General features: G+C 38.3%; 1 protein-coding gene across 5 annotated transcripts in view; it reads right to left on the reverse strand.

Moving 5' to 3' along the window:
• The window catches only part of ITPR2 (inositol 1,4,5-trisphosphate receptor type 2), a 496,384-nt gene that overhangs the window by 64,636 nt on the left and 413,384 nt on the right, over positions 1-18,364 (reverse strand). For 4 of the 5 annotated variants that reach the window (XR_010579338.2, XR_012420091.1, XM_065523922.2 and 1 more), the window contains 3 exons: positions 17,055-17,219; positions 13,297-13,492; positions 8,977-9,069 (listed from right to left, as the gene is read on the reverse strand). Coding sequence is in view for 3 of the 5 variants with exons in the window: in XM_065523922.2 (XP_065379994.1) it covers positions 8,977-9,069; positions 13,297-13,492; positions 17,055-17,219 (454 nt within the window). In the remaining 2 variants the exon portion in view is untranslated. Of the gene's footprint in view, positions 1-6,711; positions 6,872-8,976; positions 9,070-13,296; positions 13,493-17,054; positions 17,220-18,364 lie in introns of those variants that run through there. The other variant, XM_015430541.4, reaches the window with a different exon arrangement.

Raw genomic sequence — 18,364 nt, forward strand, 5'->3', positions numbered from 1 at the left:
TTCAACAGGGTAAGGTGGCTTTCCAGCTAGTTGGTGAAACAGTACAAGATAAAACACGTACAAGACAAATTCGCATGCAGTAAAAGACACAGAAGTGGAAGCCAGGCATGGTGATACACATGTGTAGGCTCTGCTACTCAGGAGGCTGAAGGGGGAGGGTCACATGAGCCCAAACGTTGGAGACTGCAGTGAGCTATAATCACACCACTGCACTCCAGCCTGGGTGACAGAGAGACTCTGTCTCTTAAAAAAAAAACCCAGAATTCTCAGCAAACTATCACAAGAACAGAAAACCAAACACCGCATGTTCTCACTCATAGGTGGGAATTGAACAATGAGAACACTCAGACACAGGAAGGGGAACATCACACACCGGGGCCTATTGTGCGAAGTGGGGATCGGGGAGGAGGGAGGGATAGCATTAGGAGATGCTAATGTAAATGATGAGTTAATGGGTGCAGCACACCAATATGGCACATTTATACATATGTAACAAATCTGCACGTTGTGTACATGTACCCTAGAACTTAAAGTATAATAAAAAATTTTTAAAAAAGGAAAAAACAAGCAAACAACAAACAAACAAAAATGCAGAAGTAGCAGTGATGCAAAGAGATAGAAATAGGGAGAGAAACTGTACACAGATAATTAGAGGGGAGTCCCTCTAATTAATGTAGACTCTATATTAAGTAGTAGAATTGAGTTTGCCTTGACTCATCAATGCTCTAAGATTTGAGTAGAAAGGCATTTCACATGCCAGGGACAGAACGCCCCAGAGGTAGAAAAATGTATGCTTGTATGACGAACAGCAAATAAACCAGTAAGTATGGGTGAGAGGAGTGGAAGACGAAGCTGGAGCAATAAACTGGGGAGCTCTCTGTGAAGCTGTAGGGAGTTTGGAGTTATTGGGCAGGTAATGGAGCATCATGGAAAGCCTGAGTTGGGGTAGGGGAGGAAATATTCAAGGCGGTGATTTCTGACAAATAGTCTAGGGGTGATATACTGGATGAATTGAAGAGGAAAGAATGACTGGAGGTGGAAGGACCACTTAGGAGGCAGTTGCAATAATTCAGGCATGATGTTCTATGAGCCTCAACTAGGGTAATGGGAGAGAAGAGGCAAAGGATGAATGAAAGGAAGCCGATAGAACTGTAGGCAGAAGGGGGAAGGCAGCATTAAATACAACTCTGAGGCCTCCCAGCCATGGGTGACTTAGGAGAAGGATCGTCCCATTAGACCATATAAATAGGCCATTTAGAAGGAAGAACTGGATGTAGGGTGTTTTGATGAAGGCAAGGAAAGCATCTCAGATGATTTGTATGTTTATAGAATGAGAAGATGATAAAACATTTTTAAACGTCAGAGAGGACAAGAGAGTTCAGAGGATACTGTGATCTAAATTAAGGAAGACAGTAATTTTAAAGATGTCAAAATTGCAGAATAGTCAAAGGCAATGAGAAGCAAAGAAACGGTCACTGGATTAAACAATAGGGTCATCAGGAAACAGTAGGAAGAAGGCAAATAGTAGAGAAAAAGCCGTGCAGAAATTAAAGGAGAGAGGGTCGGTCAACTGTTTTACAGAAAAATTTGGCATTAAAGAAAGGAGACTAGTAGGATATGAGTTCTGGGGAATAAGAAAACCCAGAGGAAGGTTGAATTAGGACCTAAGATGTGTGTAGGAAGAGAGAGAGAGAGAACAGATGATGACAAGGAAAAGATTTCAGAGGTAAGAACAATGGTCCAGTTGATGGTGGCCATGAAGTAATGATAAACACAGGGGTAATTATAAAAGAAGGGAGAGGGCCAGGTGCAGTGGCTTATGCCTGTAACCCCAGCACTTAGGGAGGCTGAGGCGGGCAGACTACCTGAGGTCAGGAGTTCAAGAACAGCCTGGCCAACATGGTGAAACCCTGTCTCTACTAAACATACAAAAATTAGCTGAGCATGGTGGCACAAGCCTGTAATGCTAGCTACTCAGGAGGCTGAGGCAGGAGAATCACGTGAACCTGGGAGGCAGAGGTTGCAGTGAGCCAGGATCGTGCCATTGTACTCCAGCCTGGGCAACAAGAGCAAAACTCCATCTCAAAAAAAAATTAAAAATTAAAAATGTAAAAAAAAGAAGAAGGGAGAGAACATATTGCTTACAAACAAAAGGAAAGAATTAGTGAAAATAGACTTTTAATGTGGAGACATTTAAAAGAACTAAATATACACCTATGAAGGACTTAGAACAGTGCTTGGCGTATAGTTGGGATTCAATACATTCTAGCTATCGCAATTATCCTTACTGAGAGATGGTAGTTAAATCTTATGAAAAGTTTTGGTTTTAAAACAATCAACAAATTCTATGCTTGAATTCTATGAGGTTAAATAAAATCCTCATTTTCAGTTGACTAGTAAAATACAGTATTTTTTCTTAATTTATAATGCAAATAAAATCTTTTATATGAGGGAAGGAATATATATTTTATATATATATTTTAGTGGCTCTATATTTTAGTGGCTCTAAAACAGTTCCCTCTAATCTGACGTGTTAATCTATAAATTTTAAAAAATATTGGCCATGCTTGAATAACAGTATTTAATAATGCCATTTTTCTGCTTTAATAATTAAATTATTCAGTGTTATGGTTTCTTAGAAAACAAGGGATTGTCGCTGAGACTCGTTTGAAAGTATGAATGCAAATGGACACCTCTTGTGGGTGGAACACCTGAGGTCAGGAGTTCAAGACCAGCCTGGTCAACATGGTGAAATACCTTCTCTACTAAAATACAAAAATTAGCCAGGTATGGTGGCACATGCCTGTAATCCCAGCCACTCAGGTGGCTAAGGCAGGAGAATCACTTGAACCCGGGAAGTGGAGGTTGCAATGAGCTGAGATTGCGCCATTGTACTCCAGCCTAGATGACAGAGCGAGACTCGGTCTCAAAAAAGAAAGAAAAGAAAAGAAAAGAAAAGAAAAGAAAAGAAAAGAAAAAAGAAAAGAAAAGAAAAAGAAAGAAGGAAGGAAGGAAGGAAAGAGAAAGAGAGAGAGAAAGAACAAACCTCGTGCTTGTTAGTCTTAAGCTTTAATTATAATCAATTCATTGGTGGAAATGCTGATTTTAAAAATTTCAACTAGATCCAAACTGTCAGTACTGCTGGAAAAATAAATAAATAACAAGAAATAAAAATTTTAACGAGAAAAAAAAAGTAAAACACTGGGGACCCAGTGGGAAGCGAAAATGTAGAATGCATTAAGGCTGGCTGGTTTCGGTATTCATCAATCTTTTCTATTAAAGTAAAATACCCAAACATATTAAATTTGAATTATTCATAAATGTTAAGTGTCTGTGAACTTTGTCCTTTTTCCTGTACATTCAAATGATTTTTACTTGTAAAATAACTATAATTGTGTTTTGTAAATTGTTGCAAAAAGGCCTTGGTTTTTTTAAGGTGAATATTTTTGTTCAGGAACCAGGGAGGTCTGCAGCAAATGAAATATGAACTTTTTTTTTTTTTAAACACAGTTGGTTGCCAGTTACTGTGTGAATTTTCTGGCACTGGGACAATGACCTTCCCTGCATCCACAGGAGCTCTCCGAGGGAGCTGGCCACTCTGCCTCCTAGTCACCGTGAGGCTTGTTATTAAGCTACTGTGTATGTCTGCGCCTTTTGTAACATGGACCTGCTGTCCACAAGGTAACAAACTAAGGCTGTCACAGATGCACACTAGGGTTTGCAAGTTAAAATTTAATCCTGGTCTTAGACATAGAAGTTATTTTTAAATTTAAGTGACACATGCTGCACAACAAACCCCAGGTTCTAGCTTTCACTCTACTTTTGCAGTTAACTACATGCAGTCAAAATTTAAAAGTGGCAAAGGCTAGCAGATCAAATCCATAACATTTTCAAACAGATGAATTTTATCACTCACAATGCCAAATACAAAAAGTGTATGGGAGAAAGAGTAGATTAATACAGGCATTCCTGTATTTTCATTACTGATGGAGGAATACTCCCCAATTGTGAAAAGCTATTGCCACCATCTCTGGCTTCCAGCAGTATCTGTGACACACCTCCAGAGATGAAACTCCTCCACTCTCCAGATGGAATGCTCGCTTTCCTCCCTACTCTGGCAGCTATCCTTACAAAATCATCTCCACCTCTTCCCCCAACTCCTAGCTCTGCTGCAGCCTAAAAGATGGAGACCTTCTCCAATGTGCCTGGGAGGAACAAGTCACCATTTGTCCATAGGAAGGAGAAATGATGTTCTTTGTGTAATATATTAGGTGAAGTGCAGGTTATAGAGGGTTTCCTGGGAAGCCTTTTATAAGAGTTTGTATTCAGGTTCATGAATAACAGTTTATCAAGCTTAACATTATTAATATTTTGGGCTGGATGATTCTTTGTTGTGGGCTGTCCTGTGCAATGCGGGATACTTGGCAGCTTCCCTGAACTCTACCCACTAGATGCCAGTAGCACCCCATCCCAGTTGTGACAACCAGACATGTCTCTAGACATTGTCAGATGTTCCTGGGGGGTTGGGGTATGGGTGGGGACAAAATAAACTCCAGTTCATAAATATGTAATAAAGAATATTTATATTCAAGAAATTGCCTTTAGTAGGTATAAAGAAAGGATTAAAGAAAATCTATCCAAACATACTCAGTGAAATGAAATAATCTCAAATTTTTGTTAGGGAAAAAATAATTTATAGTGATCCTTTAATTTGGAGGCAATAAGACAGAAGGTTGGAACCTAGGCTTTGAAATCTATGTCGATATATATTGACTAACTACCTATGTGATCTTGGCAACCTATTTAATGCCTCTTTCCTTAGGTCCTTACCTAAAATGTAAGGATAACTAGTAGTATCTATCTATCTCACAGGGTTGTTGTGATAATTAAGTGACATAATGCACACAATGTGCTCAGCACAGTACCTGAAATGAGTAAGCCTTCTCCACATCCTTGAACATGTCTCAGGGCGTTCACTCTCAGATGTTCCATGTGCCCTGAACACACTTCTCCCTCCTCTTGGCCTGACTAGTTCCTTCTCATCCTCCAAGTCTCAACTTAAGTAATTCCTCTTAGAAAGGTCTCTCTGTCGGCCGGGCGCGGTGGCTCACACCTGTAATCCCAGCACTTTGGGGGGCCGAGGCAGGCGGATCACGAGGTCAGGAGATTGAGACCACCCTGGCTAACACGGTGAAACCCCGTCTCTACTAAAAATACAAAAAATTGGCTGGGCGTGGTGGCGGGCGCCTGTAGTCCCAGCTACTTGGGAGGCTGAGGCAGAAGAATGGTGTGAACCCGGGAGGCAGAGTTTGCAGTGAGCCGAGATTGTGCCACCGCACTCCAGCCTGGGCGACAGAGCAAGACTCCATCTCAAAAAGAAAAAGAAAGGTCTCTCTGTCTAATCTCCCAACAGCCAATCTCTATTGTGATGATCAGCCATAGCACTGCTAGTAATACTCACCTTATCTTATAACTTTTTATGTTTCCCTTACTATAAGTTCTATAAAGGCCAGAATCATGTTTGTTTATTCAACACTGTGTCCTCAACATCTAGCATGGCGGCTGGCCCAGAGTAGGGGCTCAACAAATGTAACTATATGAAAGAATTAATGAAGGAATGAATATACAAGGCTTTTATTATATTATCATCCTCATCATCAAGGTTTATACCGAGTAGACTTAACTACTCTCCTGTTTTCTAAAAGTATTTACTTTTTAAATTTTAAGATCAAAATGTCACAATAGTATTAACATGTGAAATAATTACAATAGACCATTTGGTTGAGCATCAACAGTCATGCCTGGGGAGCTGTATAAAGCCTAACATTTGCAGGATTACACAGAGCTGGGCAGTTAACCATCCTGGGGGAGTCTCACACTATGAATGACCTGGAAGACCTCATTCTACGAGAGTGGCCCTGGCAGTTCTCTCTGTCTGTGCCTTGGGAGCCCTGGCTACCACACTGTGGGTGAGACTCAGATCCTCTTCTGGGCCCACTGGGTCAGCCCTCTCTGTACACTCTGGAAGAAGGAATACTAACTTTGTTGTTGGTTCACTAGCAAAGCAATATTTTGTCTTGAAATCAAACCACAGTTAAAGTATATTTGCTTTAAAATAAAGGAAACAACAGTAAAGAAATATTCAGAGAGAGAAGACCAATGCAAGCATAGGGCCACTGATACTTGGAACCATGTTGTTAAAATGAAATAATAAAAAGTTAATAATAAACTTTTTAACATATTATTTTTCATACTCTGTTAAGGGGGAAAATGGTGAATTGAAAAAGAAATAAATACTGATGACAATCATTTGAACTCTGAGGTGGCCAAAGAGATCCCAAGAGTCATTTAATTTTACCCAGCTATTTCAACTATGTTCAAGTTTTCAAAATATCTCTTTTTAAAAAGTGATTTTTTAAAAAGTCATGGATAATGATGGAAAATGAGGGACACCTGTAGAGCTGAATTTGAGACTGTGACAGACCCTGCAAGCTGATGAAAAATGCTGTTTGACACCAAGATAAGATACTAAAGTGGATCACTAAAGAGACAGCGTGAGTTAGGACCAACCCACGCTATCAGCGCATTCAGTACGTGTTCAGACTAACCTCAAATTAGAAACGTAGCAGACATCATGTATCTGGGCTTTGGCAAAAAGTCTTTGATAAAGAGTCTCATGATATCATTTCAAGAAAGATAGAGAAACATGGGCTGAATGATATTAACAGTTTATTTAAGAGAGATTTCTATGCAACTGAAGAATTGCACAAAATGCAACCGTGTCCATGTGAGAGCATGTTCTAGAGCTTAGCACTGCGCTGCTGTCCTGTGCATTTCTGGCACCTTTAATGGAAATCTTCTAGAACAGAGGCTGGCAAAAAAAAAAAATTTCTGTAGCCAGATGGCAAATATCTTAGGCTTACATACAGTTTCCCTCACATGTTTTTCTTGAAAAATAAAAATAAAAATTTTACAATCATTCTTAGCTCTAGGGCTGTATAAAACTAGGGCAAGTCATATTTTCCCATGGGACATAGTTTGCCATCTTCTGTCTAAGGGTGTGTCAAACTTGAGGACATGAGGGAGAATAAATATATTGCTTGACAGAATCAGGATCCATACAGACACCGTGAGGCTCGTGGCACATTAGAACTGGAAGGGACCTGAAACCTGGAGATCATCTGGGCAAAGACCTTCTGATCTGTTCACTGGTCAAACTGGGATATCCTGGGATTATGGGCTGGCAAAAATATATAGAAAAAAATGCATGGGCTTCTATTTGAAGTCCCAAACTCCTAATTATATGAGAACAGGGTGGCTGTTTATGACTTGACAGTTGAACCAGTGAAGGATGGCATTTTAGCCAACGGTCAGCCAAATATGGGTCAAGAGTGTGATGTGGTTCTAAACTCCAGTATCCAGAATAAGATAGCACCTTTCAACTGCTTGCCCTGGAGTGTCATGGCAGTAGTCACTGTTACAGTATGTGAGGAAGGTTGAAGAAATTGGAGGTGTTTAGACTGGAGGATGCAAATAACAGGATTTTACAAACTGCAGAGCACAATAATGCTATACGAGTCAAGAATGAGCTGGTTCTTATTGTGAGCCTTGACTGGGAGAGCAGGCAGCAGGGGAGAGAAGTTCTGGTGACAGCTGCCCACAGTGCCTATGGCTGCTGGGACACTGGATGGAATGTATTTCAGGTGCTTAATTCTCTCTTTAGGTCAAAAAGCATAAAATATTTGTCAGTAGAAGGGTCTATTCATTATTCCTCAATCAATAGTCCAACATCTCAAGGAAAAGGACGTTTAGGAAAGAAAGCACTATCATTATGACCAGACAAACAGTGTGGTCCCAAATGGAAACTGGGGAACTCCACACCTACACTATGCTTAACTCTTTCTTCCCTTATCTGTCCTAAGTCTAACTTTGCCTTCTGTAGATACAACACATCAACTCCTACTAAATCTGCTCCTTTTTGTATATGACAACCCTTGAGATATTTGAAGACATAAACTCCCTAAATCTTTGCTGCTTCAGGAAACAGATCATTAACTTCTACAGTTCATTAAATATCACACATGCCATAGTTTCCAGACTGCCACATCCTTTGAGATCAATTCATAGTTTAAAAAATTATTTTTGTATGTGTGGTTCCATTTGATCCTGTGGAGGAAGGGAAAGTTTCATTCTCATTCTCTCTCTAGAGAGAGAGAGATAGGCAGGCAAGTCATCTGAACAAAGTCCAGGAAATTTGCATAACTTGTCCAAGACATAGAGCTATAGGGTGTGAGGTCCAGGATTATTACCAATTCTTTTGAGTTATAAGCCCATGCTCTTCCCTATCCTGTGTTAAAGGCTACACAGCTAAAAGGGACTCAGTGTGGTTTGCAATATGGTAATAGAATCTTCAGCAGCACATACCACAGGGTAAATGTGCTGAATCCCCCTGAATAGAAACAATACAAGGGACAGGAGAGGGGTACAGAATGACCAATGTGGGAATCTTTTCTCCAGTTCAAATCATCTTGGTTCTTTTTTTTTTTTTTTTTTTTTTTTTTTTTTGAGACGGAGTCTCACGCTGTTGCCCAGGCTGGAGTGCAGTGGCGCGATCTCGGCTCACTGCAAGCTCCGCCTCCCGGGTTCCCGCCATTCTCCTGCCTCAGCCTCCTGAGTAGCTGGGACTACAGGCGCCCGCCACCGCGCCCGGCTAATTTTTTGTATTTTTAGTAGAGACGGGGTTTCACTGTGGTCTCGATCTCCTGACCTTGTGATCCGCCCGCCTCGGCCTCCCAAAGTGCTGGGATTACAGGCTTGAGCCACCGCGCCCGGCCCATCTTGGTTCTTTTACCCTCTATTCTTCTATTTCAGTCCATCATGAAATTTGTAGAGCAACTCCCTAAGACGTAATAATATTTACCAAATAAAACTTCAGAGATATCAAGTTCATACTGACCCAGAGTCCTTTATACAAACCTGTATTTGAAGCTGGAATTGTGGGTGAACAGTTCTCCTTGGCACATGCTTCCATCATGGTAGTTAAAGTCATGGTAGGCACTTGATGACTGCCTAAGAAAATACAAAGTAGTACATAATATAGAGTCAAATATGCACCTGACGAAAACTGAACCTACAGTTCTAAAGATATGTAAATTAAAGCCATTCATACTACAACTTAGCTGTGTTCCTAAAGTCCTAGGAAGTTAGTATGGAATTCTGAACACAGTTTTGCCTATTGAAGCAATTTTATAAATGGAGAATAGGTTCATAGCCCAACCCACTAAAAGGCTTTTATACCTTTTTTAAGTGGTTGAGATAAAGTATTAATACTGTAGACCTTTACAACCATGTGTAATAACGTTTCTATGGGCAAACTCATTCAGGGTTCTGACTTGGGATGCCAGGAACGTATTTCCCTCAATGCAGTTAGCAGTCCCTGAGCCCTAAGCCACTGGTCCCTACAGCTGAGGCAGGGACTGCTGCTGGTAGTGGTTCTAATGGTCAGGTACAGGCTCTAGGGAACTAAGGGCATCATATGCCTTGGGGAGCAAGAATCTTCTGCCAGATCTGTGTTCAGGATCTTCTGTTCTTCCATAGTCCCCAGGAATCTATCTGCTTTCTGGCTCACCACCTATTTCCCTGACCCAGAACAGAATAGAAAATAGGCACCCTCCTATTCGTATGAAACAATGTTTCGTTTTTAAAAGTGTTTCTGTTAGTAACAAATATGAAGTAAAGAGGTTCCTCTCAAACCTATTTTTCACATAGAGCCATCAAGGGAAATCTTTATGATGGAGAGACAAGGGTGGATCCAACAAAGGTTGTAGCAGTATTGGCGTGCATTTCCCAGCAATGCCACACCATGGTTACCCTGACTCTGACTCATCAGCTGAGATGGGGTAGAAGTGGCAAAGGAAAGCTGGAGTTTGGAGGAAACATGAGGAGGCAGAGTGAGGCTGAGAGAGCTAGTGTCCTCCCCAGAAAGGGTCCACAGATTTACCTCCATCCCCTGAGGGTGGGCACATCTCCATTAGCCCTGAGTTGAGGGTGGGTGGGTGTGGGGGTCAGAAAGTGAGAGGAGAGGAGTATGCCCTGTGGCCATTCCCTTACTTAAAGCATTCCCTTACTTACTGAAGCATCCTGCTAGGCTCCACAGGCCCAGAGCTGAGGCTTGGGAGAACAACTGTCAACTAGAGGACATGGAGATAAATCTGTGGACCCTACAATTGAATGGAGAGAGTGAAGTACAGATTTTTTTTTAATGTAATACATTAGAGGAGGAAGAAGTGAATTCTAGGAGGGGGAAAAAAAACAGAAAGCTTTTTGGAAAAGGATCCATCTAAAGGAGTCATAGGACTTAGATTCATCAAGGTAAGGCAGGGAGCAAAGGGGGGATTCCAGGTGCAATTTGTCTGACAAAAGGCGCAGAGGTCAACAAAGGCATGGACCAGCCAGAGTGACCAGAGCTACCAGCCACTACTTTAAACCAAGAACCCCACATCCAGTGCAGATCCAAAGGCTGTGAACCAATGAGAGACAGTGAGAGCTGTGGTTGGAATGAATAATTTGGGCAGGCAGAAGAGAGGCTGCAGGTGGGGAAGCTACATGGCGGCTCCTGCAGAATTCTGGGTGAGTGGAAATGAAGGTGAGAAACAGAAGGGTGAGAAACAGGAGAGTGGCCCTGAAAATGGGGAAGAGGGACAGGTGTGGGTGAGAAAAACTATCACCTCCACTTCTCAACACATCCTTCTCTCCAAGTTCACAGACTTTTCTAAGACACCAATTTTCTGATCATTGCTTAAGTGGCAGCTACTTCATCTATCAAGCCAGATTCCTCTGGTCCTACAGGCAGGATCTGTGTTTCCAATGGCATTTGCCAATTACCCATCCTCTCCTCTCACAGGACCCTGTGATGGCTTTACCATTCAGCTTTAGAACTCTCAACCTCTCCCCGTTGCTCCCACCAACTGGTTTTCTGATCTTTTCTTCTCATTCGCTAAAGAGTTGCATACTTCTCTCCAAATTTCACTGGCTACCCAGGGGTGTTCTCAATAATGTCACTCAATATACAGTCAACTTTGCAAGTAAATAGTGTTCAATACATGAAAGAATAAACTTAGCTCTGTGTATCAATAGAGACAATATATGGCATTAGACATGAAATTTAAAATATTGTGAAAACAAGGGTGTTTTTCCTAGGGCATCATGTCATGTATAATCTCAATCTATGAAACAAACACTCTTAATCTATGAATAATCAAGGGTTTTTAACAGTTAACTTTGTTAACTGTTCCCATATGCTGGGTTTTCATCGTATTTATAAAATCTTATTTAACAGCATTCTATATGAATGTGCATATATTTTTAATAAAGAGCTTGAAACTTCTGGTCTACTGTTGTCCATTTTGTAAAAAACAAAAAAAAAGAAAAAAGGCATTTCTCCAAGGAAAATATTTATATTCATAATACAATGATAACCAAGTTACTTTTTAAAGAGCACAAAATATTTGCCACTTGATTCATAAGACAATAACTGCTGCACGCATTTTGAATTCATAAATTATGATTCAGCTTTAGACTCAATCTGTACTGAGTTACTCAATGTCATCATGCCTCAAATCTAGTAAGTAATTAATATAATTAATGTGGAGGTTTTGGGAAGCAGACAGTCTATATATATATATACACACACATACATACAAACACAGGTCCCTATATTTACACCTGTAAAATTCTGGGAAAAGTAACATTTAAGGAAGAAGAACAAGAAAGACAGTAACAGAAAATACTTTATGTTCTTGTGAATAAAGAATAATACCTAGGTATAAAATTCAGGACAGTCTCAAGTTTAATAACTTCCAGTCCACATATATGATGTTTCCATTCTGTGCTTCGATGACTGAGACTTACTAATAGACTTAAATGCCATAATCTAAGAAAGATACTACCATATATCATCAATTTAGTAATTAAGAAATGTTTGTTAAAGGCAAGAGAGAATACCATTTTCCAGGCATCACTAATTAAATCCTAGTTTTATATTTAATGGCTTGAGGAGAAAGAGTGTCATATTTTGGTTTCCATTCTCTACAACCCATAGTCAACAGAATCACCCAGAGAAACCATTAGCAAAGCGCAGAACTATGATTTCTACCCAGCAAAGCAGGAGAGGAGGAAAAAGAATAATAAACTTCGGAAGCTTAACCAAAACAATACAAGGTAGGAAAGGGGGAAAAACACTTTAGAAAGCTCAATAAATAAATCAAAATAACACAGAGAGAATAAAGCCTAACACCACAGGAATCACATTGATTATAAATGGATGGTGTCTAACCAGTAGCAACAAAAATAAAGAGAGTATTAAAGTTCTGAAAGTCACACACTGATAGATTTGGCCCATTAATCCCAATATTTTGAGCATGTCTTCTTTGTTTTGCTCAATATTTTGAGCAAATTTCTTATGATCTGGTGGTTTCAAATCAAAGCATTTATCATTTTCAATTATTTAAGTATAATATTATATACTATGATCAAACATGTATGGAATAATGATTGTGAATGATGCTAGCTGTTACTTTTGGGGAGACAGGGAAAAAGAGGAAGAAAAGATTTTTAAAGTTATTATCCTGCACTGAAGTTGCTGACTATCTTTTGGATGGGGGGGTGTCCTCAGCTTTATTGAAACTTTTTTGCTTGTTTGTTTGTTTTGTTTTGTTTTTTGAGACGGAGTCTCGCTCTGTCGCCCAGGCTGGAGTGCAGTGGCCGGATCTCAGCTCACTGCAAGCTCCGCCTCCCGGGTTTATACCATTCTCCTGCCTCAGCCTCCCAAGTAGCTGGGACTACAGGCACCCGCCACCTCGCCCAGCTAGTTTTTTGTATTTTTTAGTAGACACGGGTTAGCCAGGATGGTCTCGATCTCCTGACCTTGTGATCCGCCCATCTCGGCCTCCCAAAGTGCTGGGATTACAGGCTTAAGCCACCGCGCCCAGCCTATTGAAACTTTTTACTGACACTGAGCTAGGATGATGTTTCTCGTGTAAGTATTTCCTTGTACACACTGACAGCTAATATACAGCCTAAGAGTATTTCACATTCCTGACTCTTAGTAGTAAACAAACATATTCTCAAAGGAATAAAAGAAAACATTTCCTCCATTCAGGTTTATCTGTAAACATATTCTCAAAGGAATAAAAGAAAACATTTCCTCCGTTCGTGTTTATCTGTAATCCTGTTAACAAGCTACACACAAGTCATATCTGCCATCATAGAAACCTCATTTAGTGGTAATAGCAATACCTGTAACAGGAGTTCGGTTTTTCAGCCTATCAACTTCCATAGTGAAGTCATCCTTCAAAAAAAGGAACCCAATAATGGAAAACAGGTAGACGAGGATGAGAGCCAGGACTGCAGTTAGAATAATAGAGCGGCCATTTCGTGTGACACTTTTTATGACATTCAGCAGAGTCTCTTCTCTGTACACCAAATCAAAAAGCTACAAAGATAAAGAAAACACTAATAAGAAAAGAAGGCATTGGAGGAAAAGGTGAACAAACATAAATATAATTACAAATACAAATGCAAACCATTCTAGTTTATATATAAAGAAATAACCTAAACCACCTTAAAATGAACCAAAGTATTTATTTCTTCTCCAGCTAGACTATATTAATAAACTGTTTTTCTGTAAAGATACATATAGCACAACATATAATGTGAATCTGTGGGTTTCATAACCAACATAATATCAATTTACTAAAACATTATAAAAAAAGCTTAGTTTTACATTTGAATTCAGAAAAGTTATACTGTACTTTACCAACTGAGCTACTTATTCTTTATTTTTGGTCTTACTGATATTCTGCAGTTACTTCTGGAATATGTAAAATGGCTTAAGTGAGAATGCAAATTAGGTCCTCGTAAGTGATGAATAATTGAGAAATTCATTAAGTGTATTATTTAATCAAGGGATTAGAGGTGAAATTGTAAGAAGAGTTTCATGAGTCTGATGCAGTGGGAAAAGTATGAAATTTAAAAATATTTGGAAAATGCAAACATCCTTCCTTAGTAACAGGGTATAATGAGGAAAAAACCTATTACTTAAGTATATACTTGGAAATGGAAGTAGAAACAAAAATATAATATGTAATTTTGCTAACTGACTTTCTCTAATAGGTTACTACCTATTTTGTCTTCAGTAATAGAAAATCTACGCACTAGTCAAGCTCTGTGTTTGCAATCTGTAGTAGACACTAAGGACAATTTAATTTATTGCTACATTATAAAGTTGAAATTATACATTAGAAAGTACATGTTTTATTATTAAAATCTGGTTAAATGCAATAAAATCACATTCACTTTTAGAAAGGTATAAATGTCTGTTTGGAAATGAATAGTATTTAAAAAATTGGAATAATTGGAGTTTGTCTTCTATCTGTGGGCAGTAATTAGAGTTTCTGAACTGGCTGAAATGATCAATTATGTGTCATATACGCTTTCAGGGCCTTGGTCTATTTTTTTTCTGAGTACTGAGGGTTATACAGTTACTGTCCAATTTAATTGTAGTCTTGCAAATAATTGCTATCTAGATATTAACTTGTTTGCTCACCTTAGGAAACTGCTATTTTATGATGGTTAATTTTTTAAAGTCTATTTTGCTATCTATTTACCTCCTGGAAGGAGCAGTCAGCTTTAGAAATAAAGTCAATATTCTTCAGTACAGACAAATTAACTAATGCACATTCAACTTCCAAATTGTCAACATTGTGGCTTATTAAATTTATTTAAGCAGAAAGTTGACATAGTCGAGATTTTTCTTTAACTTAACTCTGCAGAGGTTTAAAGAAAAAAAAATCTGGCAATGTGCTGTAGTTCAGCTCTAGAGAAGGTTTATAGCTTTCAGAAGCTCCTGGGATGCTTGCTAAAAATTCATATGCCTGGGTTCCATTCTAGGCCCATGGAATCAGAATCTTACAAAAGCTGTTGACATTGGGCAGGCTGATTGTTCTTTCCATTTATTTCTGAAAACAAAATCTAGAGTGTGGTTTTTATTATTCTGGATAAAGGACTGACAATTTTGGGTACAACAGGGAATTAATATTCACATATTTTTCAAATATAAAAAATCTTTAAAAAATATGCTTACTTATGATTTTTGGTATTATGTATATTACAATTTTCTTCTAGTACTCTAAACATCAAAATAGACTATATCCTTTTCAGAACCAACCCAATAAGAACAAACTAGCATCAATACTGTAAGATTTGAAAGATAAAAGACCAGAGGAAAATACAATTAGAAAATGGGGTTAGTAAAAACATAAACATGAGTACATAATTTCACATGTTTTTCATATTATCTGATATGTTTTGGCTCCGTGTCTCCACCCAAATTTCATCTCGAATTGTAATCGCCATGTGTCAGGGGAAGGACCTGGTTGGAAGTGACTGGATCATGGGGGTGATTTCCCTCATGCTGTTCTTGAGATGGTGAGGGAGTCCTCTGGAGATCTGATGGCTTTTAAAGTGGCAGTTTCCCCTGTGCTCTTCTCTCTTTCTTTTGCCACCATGTAAGACATGCCTTGCTTCCCCTTCAACTTCCACCATGATTGTAAGTTTCCTGAGGCCTCCCCAGCCATGTGGAACTGTGAATCAATCAAAACTCTTTTGTTTATAAATTACTCGGTCTCAGGTAGTATCTTCATAGCCATGTGAGAATGGACTAACACATTCTCTGTTTAATGGATCTTGATATTCCTAGTCTCCCATAGTATCCCTATCCATTTTATAAACAAGAAAGTTGAGCACAAAAGTATTATAAATTCATCAAATCCTATACATTAAATGGGTAGAGCTTTCTGTATGTCAATCATACTTTAGTAAAGTGGTTTAAAAATTATAGAATATTACATGTCAGGTAAAAGTGCTGGGTATAATAGGACTTTATATATCACAAACAGGTTAAAAAATGAACTTTTTCTGGTGAATCAGGGCAAAAAGAATTCATATAGATTGTTAGAACAGAAAAAATATCTACTAATGAATAATCTAACTTAACTGCCTATAAGTTTATATGAAAATACAATAGACAAATCTACTCTTCACTGTGGCTCTTTCAAATGTTTGAGGGTATATGGAAAATTGGCCTCATTTCAGTCTTCTCAAATGGGTGTGCTAGATAATAGGGAGGCAGGAGGTGCTGGATTTGTCCCTCATGACTCAGCCAAATTTTTCAACAAAATGTTTTTAGATCTTTAACTTGTTTTCAGGGATCATCTCATTGGACAATGCTCTCCACTGCATGCCAACTATGAACTGGAAAGATAAATAAATTGTTCCTATAGCATCATGATGGTAACCTGGTAGTGCTTTTTAAGTTTCAAAATATTATCACATATGTGTATTGACTCCTCTCCTGGTTTATGGCTATAAACCAGTACATATGTAGGAAGGTAAATCAGAATTTTTTTAAAAAGCAACCTTTAGAAAAAAAATCTGAAAGAGCTGCTTAATGAGTTAAATATATGTAGATAAGTTTAACAGCAATGACATATTAAACCGAAAACTAAAAGACTGTTCTTAAAACAACTGCCTTTTTGCTATGATATTTTTAAATTCCCCTCATTTTACTTACATGCCACTCTAAAGGTACACACAATTTTTGATATTATAAATAAAATACAGTGATCTCAGTACCGAAGAAAATATACTCCTATTTTGTCTCCCACACTCTGTAGGAGAATCTTTAAATGTAAAGGGAAATATTAGTTGGCTGAAAGCAAAAGCAGCCCTTGTCATGTGAAGCCTGGGTCAAGAGGTGGGGTGACTGGTTGCTTCTCAGAGAGGAAATAAAGAACTCCACCACCTGTGTGGTTTCCCAAAGAAAAAAAGACTACGAATGATAATAATTCACGCTTTTCCTAGGAAATTCTAAAAATAACATAATTTGTCCTAAATGTCAGGCTTTGCTTAAAAAAAAAAATCAAAGGAAGAGGCATAAGAAGCAGCAGCATTGTGTACTTTTTCAGCAGTGATTGTCCACATAGCGAAGTACTCACCAGGAAGCTATAGAAGAATTCATGGACAAAAAGGCCCAGCATGCAAACCAGGACATACGCCACGTGATAGAGAAAGGCCATATCCAGGATGACTGCTCGGTACCCACGGGTGAACGTGCCACGATTTCCAACAAAACTCACCAGAAATACAATTTTATTACAAAGCTAAAGGGAGGAAAGGATTAGAGATTACTGTCTTATTTATCCTGAAACTCACATGAATGAAAACTATTATTCATGAAGTCCATGACTTTTTGACATGGATGAAACTATTATTCATTAAAATCTATGACTTTTTGACACGGATGAAAACTATTATTCATAAAGTCCATGACTTTTTTCATAATTTCTCATTTTATAGTTCTTCAGTATTGCTTACAAATTGGCAGGTAAACATTACACATGCAAAACTTGCATCCTTTGCAGCTTCAGGAAGAGAGAGAATGATAAGAGACTATGCAATCAAGACAGGTCTGGATTTAAATCTTGGCTCTTCCATTACTGTTGTATGACCTAGTCCATGCAGTTGAAGGACTTAATGGTTTATTCTGAAAAACTGGAATAAAAGAATTTCCACCTCATAGAACCCCTCAGATGATTAAATGATATAATACGTATGAAGTCCTTAATACAATGACTCCTAAAAATATTACTTTTATTATATTTTTATAGTAACTGTAATATGTAAAATGTTTTTATTATGCTGTAATTATAACAGAAAAATATCTTTTCAGAAAATATCCAGAGAGCTGTTCTTGATTTTGTGTTTTCATTCTGGACTTTGTCTACTGAGTAGTATTTTAAACAAGTAAGTGATTAAAATTATTTTTGCATTTAATTTACTTTATATACGTAGAAAATATAAATATACTTACATACCTGAGTCAAATTAATGTATGTATATATTTTCTAAGCCCTATGTGTGATAATAACTCAATAAACATTTTGGAGTGTTTATTACGCTTCTGACCATGTACAGTATTTATATTCAAACCACATTTTATATTGCCTTTTGTGGCATAATTTTCGAATGCAGAAATTTATACTGAGATCCTTTAGCAATAATAACGATGTGTGTGCACTGATTTATAAACTTAGCACCATCTATTTAGTTCTAGAATCACTGCAGTAATTATAAACCAAAGAGCCAATTTTGTGTCTAAGTCATCAAGGAAAGAATTACAGATTTCAAGGGTTTACAGTTTGCTCTTCTTAATTGTTCCGAGTTCTTTAGGTTATCTAATGGAACCATATTTGTCCTTAAATGTCCAGTCCTAACTTTGGAAAAACAGGTTGCTCTTTGCAACATT

Source organism: Macaca fascicularis, chromosome 11 (assembly GCF_037993035.2).
Source record: "Macaca fascicularis isolate 582-1 chromosome 11, T2T-MFA8v1.1".
Taxonomy (NCBI): domain Eukaryota; kingdom Metazoa; phylum Chordata; class Mammalia; order Primates; family Cercopithecidae; genus Macaca; species Macaca fascicularis.